An 8078-nucleotide genomic window follows, 5' to 3' on the forward strand; every position below is an offset into this window, starting at 1 on the left:
AGAACCAGAATGCAGACAAGTGCTCTTTGTCTAATTGAGTGAATAAAAAAAGTGTGTTGGCATGAATGGGCCATGTGCCTTTTCAGGGACGAGGGACACATGCCAGGGCCTGTTGAATTAAAATTATAAAAGCATACCCATAAAATTTGTTTGTAGATCGGAAGAGGACCGCAGGATATGCAAGTTATCCAAGTCCAAAACTTGCACTAGAAGCAGAAGCAGGGTGTGGGCGGTGGTTCAGAGGAAGAATGGTGTTGAAACGTTAGACATGTGCAGCCATCAGTTGTCTTCACAATCTGCAATCAGTTGCAAGAACTTCTCAGGCTTTAACATTTGTAAAAGAAGCAGTCGTGTTTGCTTTGTGCCTTATATAACTATTCAGTGTAATACTTCAAAATGTCAACGTCTTGGTTGAAGAGCTTGAAAATGGTTCTCTTGAAGTGTGTGTGAGTAAAGGGACGAGAGTTCTAAGGAGTGGCGATTAATAGCTCCGGGGGTGGGGGGGGGGCGCTCATCATTCCCCAAACTCTGCTCTGTGTGATCTGGCCAGCTGGCTTCCAGATTTTCATCCATGCCGAAAGAGCCAATAGAAAGATAAAGTCAGTTACTAGGAGAGGCCTCCAGTGCCTGCCAGGGTTCTAAAGCATTTTGTTAAATGAAAGGGCCAAATAAAGATGCCATGCAGACCTGAGTTGAGCACTGGCTTTCCGCCCGTAGCTGTGTGCCCTCTTCGGGCCTCGGTCATTTCACTTGTCAAATGGGGCCATTATCACCTGTCACTCCGCCCCGCCTCCACTGCACACCCTGGTACAAGCCACAGTCATACCTTACGTGGCCACTGGTCGGGGCATCCTAACCAGTCTCCTTGCTTTGATTCTCACCCCTTTAAAACCCATTCTTCACGCACTAGCCAGAGTAGAGTGATGAGGTTCCCTGTCTCCATCTGAAACCATCTCGTTTGTTTGCTTATTTGTTCTTGTCTCCCTGATCCCCCCCAACGCGTTCCCCCCCCCCCCCAGAATACAAGCGTCACTGTCTCTGTCATACCCTTAAAGCTGTACACTGGCTTCTGGCAGATGCTCCTTCCTCCTAGCCACTTTTGCCCCTGGTGTTCTCTTGTTCTCCTTTGTTATAGGAGTTTTTGCTGAGCCTCTTTGAAATGGGAGGCAGGAAACCTGGAGGCGAGTTTTAGTTCTGACACTTTTCTGTGGGCCCTTCATTAAGAAAGTCACTGGGGGGGGGGCAATGGGCAATATATGTAACCTTAACACTTGTACCCCCATAATATGCTAAAAGAAAAAAAGAATATTAATAAAATAAAACAGACCTTTGGGAGCTCTCTCTGCTCTTTCTGCCATGAGAGGATACAACAAGAAGTCAGTGGTTTGCCATGGAGAAGGGGGCTCTCACCAGAACCTGACCATGCTGGCACCATTGATATTGGATTTCTGCCTCTAGATCTGTGAAAAATAAACTTCTGTTGTTTGTAAGCCAAAAAAAGAGAAAAAGAAAGAAAAACAAGAAAGTCACTCGATGAAATGTGCACCTTGAAGCTCTGACTCAAGGGGGGGGGCATGGGCAATATACGTAACCTTAACATTTGTACCCCCATAAAATGCTGAAATAAAAAAAAAAGAGAAAGTCACTCGACTTCTCCAGGCCTCAGTTTCCTTACCCGTGACGGAGGGCGTATGACTCTGTTAGGACTGCAGTACCAAAGGCTTGAACACCGAAAATTTATTTTCCCATGATTCTGGGGCCTAGAAGCCTGAGATCAAGGTGCTGGCAGGGTCGGTATCTTCTGAGGCCTCTCTCCTCGGCCTCCAGATGGCCGTGTTCCCGCCGGGTCTTCACATGGTCTTCCCTCTGCGCGTCGTGTCCTAATCTCTTTTTATTAAGGACATCAGTATCAGTTATCCTGGAGTAGGGCCCATTCTAATGACCTCATTTTACCTTTTCACCTCTTTTTTTTTTTTTTTTTTTTTTTTGAGACAGAGTCTCACTCTGTCTAGAGTGCCGTGGCATCAGCCTAGCTCACAGCAACCTCAAACTCCTGGGCTCAAGTGATCCTCCTGCCTCAGCCTCCCGAGTAGCTGGGATTACAGGCATGCGCCACCATGCCCGGCCGATTTTTTTCTATGTATATTTTTAGTTGGGCAATTTCTTTCTATTTTTAGTAGAGACGGGGGTCTCACTCTTGCTCAGGCTGGTTTCGAACTCCTGACCTTGAGCAATCCGCCCGCCTCGGCCTCCCAGAGTGCTAGGATTACAGGTGTGAGCTACCACGCCCGGCATCCTCACTTTATTTTTGTGTTTAAAAGTATGTGTGTGTGTGTGTGTGTGTGTATCCAGCAACAATATCAATAAGTTACAGACAACTGAAATGGAAGAATTTACTAAAAGGCACCAAAAAAATGACATCTGAGGAAGGGGCTTAGAATTTTTTCTCTATATAATTGTTTTTCTATTTTAAATTTAAATACTTTAATTAATTACTTTATTTTTATTTCAGCACATTATGGGGGTACAAATCCTATATAATTTTTGAAGTCTACAGTAAACGTTTTTCTCCCCCCCCACAGCTGGACACTGACAAGCTGGCCCTCCCCATGAGCCCCAGCCCGCTGAGCCCCATCCCCATGAGCCCCAGCCCCAACGCGAAGCCGGAGAACTCCACTCTCCTGACGGTCGAGCCGTCCCCCCTGGAGAAGAACAAGGGCTTCTTCGTGGACGAGTCGGAGCCCCTTCTCCGCTGCGACTCCACGTCCAGCGGCTCGTCCGCGCTGAGCAGGAACGGCTCCTTCATTACCAAAGGTGGGCGCGGGCAGGTGGGCGCGGGCAGGTGGGCGCGGGCAGGTGGGCTGGGGCAGGTGGGCGCGGGCAGGTGGGCGCGGGCAGGTGGGCTGGGGCAGGTGGGCTGGGGCAGGTGGGCGCGGGCAGGTGGGCGCGGGCAGGTGGGCTGGGGCAGGTGGGCGCGAGCAGGTGGGCTGGGGCAGGTGGGCGCGGGCAGGTGGGCGCAGGCAGGTGGGCTGGGGCAGGTGGGCGCTGGCAGTTGGGCGCGGGCAGGTGGGCTCGGGCAGGTGGGCGCGGGCAGGTGGGCTCGCAGCGCGCACACCTAGAGCCCCCCGGGGAAAAGGGCCCTGGGCTTTCCCCCTTCGCTGGCGCTGCAGTCCTGCTGGAGTCGAGCCATTAGCATGAGCTGCCCTGGAAGATGGGTGGTCAGAACTCCATCGTGACCACAATGGGCCGAGAGAAGCCTCGCCTTTGGCCAGGGGGGACACACCTCAGAAATCCACAGGAGCATCCTTTTATCGTGGGGGTGGCCGTTGAATGTCTGTTTCGTGGAAGGTCTGATGAAATGTAGTCTGGCAGGTTTTTTTGTTTTTTTTTTTTTTTTAAATTATTTACCAGGCTTGCTGAATCCAGGGATTTAAAGTATAGCCTATCTTGAGAGTCAGAAAGGACAGGTTTTAGTGACTTTAATTGATCCTAAAATTCACTTTGTTAAACTGGATTGCAAATAAAATTTTAAACATGATGCATGGATATTTTTGGTAGATAATTTGCCACTTTTAATTTTTGATGTCAGGGTAGGGAATTAGTGTACACACTATATTGATGACAGGTTTTTTTGTTGTTGTTGTTAGAAATTTCCAAGCTTGGGTAATTCCGGTTACATACAGTGAAAGTTTTATATTTTATGTTAATATTATATTTTATATATTTATAAAATGTTATAGTCTATATATTTATAGCTTGTATAGTTTACATATTTATTCTATTTTATACTTATATTTTAATTTGGGTTTTATTTTACATATATCTTAGAGAAAAGTTTTATAATAGTAAGAAAAGTTATGGTTCCTTACCCCGATGTAAGAAATGACCCAAGAAGCAATATTTGCTTATTTAAGTGCTTTAACTCTCTCGGCGGTTTAGTTTTCAAAAACTGCAAAGTAATCAGAAAGTCAGATAAGGAGACTACATTGGCTTGGAATATTCGATCATTTGGAGGGAGTGGGCCTGTGTTTATCTTTGTTTAGTAACGTATTACAGATGGGGGAAAATACTAACTTTTTTTGATGGGGGTTGCTGTTTAAGTATTTCACTGTTCTCCTTCTGAATTCTAGATGAATTTAGAAGTCGTTTAAGTCTAGGCAAATGTCACCTTAATGGCACATCAACAACCCATTCAAGCAGGTCCTTGTCTGATCTCTAGGAGGCAGATCTTGTTTGCTATCTTACGTGCAATGCAAGTAAAAAACTCTTGTGGGTTTACGATGTGTCAGAGGCTCACTGGCCCACTGTTAGTGGGGGTGGGGAATAATAGGGTAGGGCGGTAGATGTCTCTCTCCAGGACACTCCCCTCCCCCAGCCCTTTGCCACGTGCCAGTGCAGTGGCCTGACAGCTGTCCCCTTCCCTTCCCTCTCGTCCCCGCAGAAAAGAAGGACACGGTGTTGCGGCAGGTGCGCCTGGACCCCTGTGACTTGCAGCCCATCTTTGACGACATGCTCCACATTCTGAATCCTGAGGAGCTGCGGGTGATTGAAGAGATTCCCCAGGCTGAGGACAAACTGGACCGGCTATTCGAGATTATTGGAGTCAAGAGCCAGGAAGCCAGCCAGACCCTCCTGGACTCTGTTTATAGCCATCTTCCTGACCTGTTGTAGAGCATAGGGAAACTGCATTCCACTCAATTTAGTGGCAGGGTGGTATTTTTTGTTTTGTTTTGTTTCTGAGTTTTATTTTTTTTGGAGTGTGTGTGTTTGTGTGTGTGTTTAACAGAGTATATGGCCAGTGTTTGAGGTCTTTCTTCTCCCTTTTCTTTTTTTGTTTCTCTCTGAAAAGTTAGTTTGTAAGCCTTTTCAAGGTATAACCGTTGCAAAATACCCACCACTAATGTTTCTTAAGTTCCATTGTTTTCTCTGTCTTGCCTTCTTATGTACTTTCGAAATCGTTCTGTGCACTTTAAATTCACTTAACTTACTGTAAATGCAGTGTAACTTTTCTTACACACCGGATTGTGAGGCTCTTAACTTAAAAGTGTAATGACATCTTGTGAATCCTATAAACAGTCTTTATGTCTCTTAACCTTCACATCTACTTTTTTTTTTAAAAAAAAAAATTATTACTATTTTTTTAATTGTTTTTCCTTTATAAATTTTCTTAAGGATTAAGGAAATTTAAGACCTGTTGAGTTATTGTAATGCAATTAGACTTTGAGTTCTCTTTTTAATATGTCTTGTGTAGTTCATGTTCATGGCTGAAACTTGACCACACTGTTGCTGTCTTACGGTTTTCACCTGGACACCGTGCAGAATGCTTGATTACTTGTGCTCTTCTTACGCTAATATGTTCTGGGCTGCAGAGATGAAATCTTCAAGCCATCAGGACTTGCTATTTAAGTGGCTTGACAACTGGGCCACCCAAAGAACTTGAACTTTATCTTCTAGGGATCGAGCTGTTCTGGAACACATTGCTGCACTTCGGAAAGTCAAAATCAAATGCCAGTGGCACCTTTTCCATAGAGAATTTGCCCAGCTTTGCTTTAAAAGATGTCTTGTTTTTTATACACACTTAGTCAATAGGTCCAGTCTGCCCTCAAGGTCTTGATCTTGGTGGGTTTCTTTCACCGTTCATTTACTTTAATTAAAAATGGCTGCAGCTGTAAGAACTCTTGTCTGATATATTTGCAACTATGCTCCCATTTATAAATGTACCCTCCAACGCTCTGTTGCCAGATTCTAATGCAAAGGTAGTTCGGACTCCCTTTGTGTGAGCAGGGTTTGTGGGTCGTGGTGAGGAACCAATTATCAGAAAAATGCCTTCAAGTGTACTAATTTATTAATAAATATTAGGTGTTTGTTACTTGAGTAGTTTGAGTGTATTTAATCCATGAATTTCCTGCCTTGTACATGTGCTTGAGTTATAACTCTTTGATTAGTCTCTTAGAAAAGTATGTGTATTCTGAAAACCTCAGCCTCTCCAGTTGTAAGTCATTCAAATTAGCAAAGGTTTGAGTCTAGAAAGATACCTGGAGGTACATAGGGAAAGGCTCTGGTGAGAAATTACCAAACATTTTCTAGTCTTTTGGGTTAAACATGAGGTTCTTATTTTTGACATTGTCCCTATTTTAAGAAATGAGGAGTTTGAAGGAAGAGAGGTAGTGGAGAGGTGCAGGTAGTGACTGCACCTTGGAGTATGTTCTTATGTTCTTACTCATTTCCATCTAGGAAATTTACCACTCCTGGGAGGGTCTTCACAAGTTCACAGATTTTGATGTGAAACCTCACTGCCCCTGAGTAACTTCGGAGGACTTTGTTGGCAGAGTGGCAGGGTGAGGTTTTATGTTCATGTGATGTATGATGTCATTTCACATATCATTCATTGCATGTCCCCTTTAGTCTGGTTCTACAGAATTCCAGTGATCAGAACCTCAGCAATTTTAAGTTCTTCTTTCCGTGAGAAACTGGAAGTAGATGGTCTGTCTGAACATTTGGACGCCCACGTCAGCGACATTAAAGGGTTTTTCTGGTTTCATCCACTTCTATGTGTTTGGTTTCTAGAGAACTATCCTGGCATTCGATTTTACTAATTCTCACACTAGGTTTCCCCTCCTTTTGTCTATTAAAAAACAACAACAAAACAAAACAGGAACTCCACCACAAAATAAAGGAAAACTAGAATGGGTCAGAGATGGTAGTGGAGGAGACAGATTTTGCTTTTCAGAGGATTTCAGGACTGCCACTAATTTTATGTGGGGATGAAAAACATAAGGAATGAATGAATCAGCATTATGGTTAAGTTTGTAGATTATTTGTAGTTTTGGGATGCTTTCATTAATAACCTACATTTACACAGCTTTATGCTTCACAAAGTGCTTTTTGTATTACTGAATCTTCACAACTCTGCTCTTAAGATAGGTACTATTATTGTGCCCATTTTACAGATTAAAAATAGGTTTATAAAGGAACTAAGGAACTTCAGGCCTGATAGCAAAGAAATGAAACTTGATCCCAGATCTTCTGACTATCTGAATCCAAGACTGACTGTTTTGTCCTATTCTAGACCAGCAACCAGAAATTCTTTGTCTGCTGCAATTGTGGGCAGAGGTCACAGTAGTGGAATTGTTTGGGTCATAAGTAAAACCCCACAGGCAGGTTCAAATTGTGAAAGTATAGGAATGGGTTTTTCAAACCCATAGCTTTTTCAAAAAAGAATGGAAAGTGCAGCTGCATTATGAAAAAATACAAAGTTCTGCTCAGCGCCCATAATAGTGTGTTGCTCACTTTGAGCTTTTCTTGGTTGGCTGAAATGGGTGGCTTCCAGGGTGCGGGTGGGGAGGTATGGGGAAAACCAGAAGGGTAAGAAATCGACCAGGAGCCACTGCTGGGATATTTAAACCTGGCAATGAAAATCGTAGAGGCAGGAGAAAGACTAGGTTTAGTTATTGGAAGGGCTAAGGAAGAGACAATTTCTTTTTCTTTAGAGAGCAATAACTGTTTTCTCTAGACTGATTTAGGCTAACTGCAATTAGATCGGGCTGCTTTTCCAAGGAAAGAGTGATTCCTAGTCTGGGAAAAAAGTAGACAAGCAGCAGTGGTTCTCAAACTCTCATGTAAATAAGAATCACCTGGGAACGAGGCGCCTGTTTAAAAAGGCAGATTCCCAGAGAGTCCGATTCGGGAGGTTTGCTATGAAGTCTAAAATGAGCTTCCCACATGATTCCTGGGGCCACACTTAGGAAAACTGCTTTAGATCCTTGCCACTGTGGACCAGAAACGTCCATAACACCTGGAGGCATGGTGTTAGAAACGAATAATCTACTGTGCTCCCCAAGCTTTAATGTGCAAATGAGACACCTGGAGATCTTGTTAAAGGGCAGATTCTGGTTCACTTGTTCTGGGGGACCAGGCTGAGAGGCTGCATTGCTAACAAGCTCCCGAGAGTGATGCCCTGATGCTTCTGGTCTTCAGATCACACTGGGTAGCCTGAGATTATGCCTTGATCTCATCAAAGGCTAACACTAATGTGGGAGGAAATTACACCAATTCCACGGGAGAGAAATAAACAAATT

At 44.2% G+C, this 8078-nt stretch overlaps 1 protein-coding gene across 1 annotated transcript in view; it reads left to right on the forward strand.

The window, feature by feature from the left end:
* TNFRSF21 (TNF receptor superfamily member 21) overlaps positions 1–5869 on the forward strand; it is a 77315-nt gene extending 71446 nt beyond the window's left edge. The window contains exons 5-6 of the mRNA XM_020286990.2: positions 2583–2814; positions 4442–5869. Of these exons, the coding sequence (XP_020142579.1) occupies positions 2583–2814; positions 4442–4671 (462 nt within the window). The 3' untranslated portion in view covers positions 4672–5869. The remainder of the gene's footprint in view (positions 1–2582; positions 2815–4441) is intronic.
* The last annotated feature ends 2209 nt before the right edge of the window (positions 5870–8078 follow it).

Source organism: Microcebus murinus, chromosome 5 (assembly GCF_040939455.1).
Source record: "Microcebus murinus isolate Inina chromosome 5, M.murinus_Inina_mat1.0, whole genome shotgun sequence".
NCBI lineage: Eukaryota > Metazoa > Chordata > Mammalia > Primates > Cheirogaleidae > Microcebus > Microcebus murinus.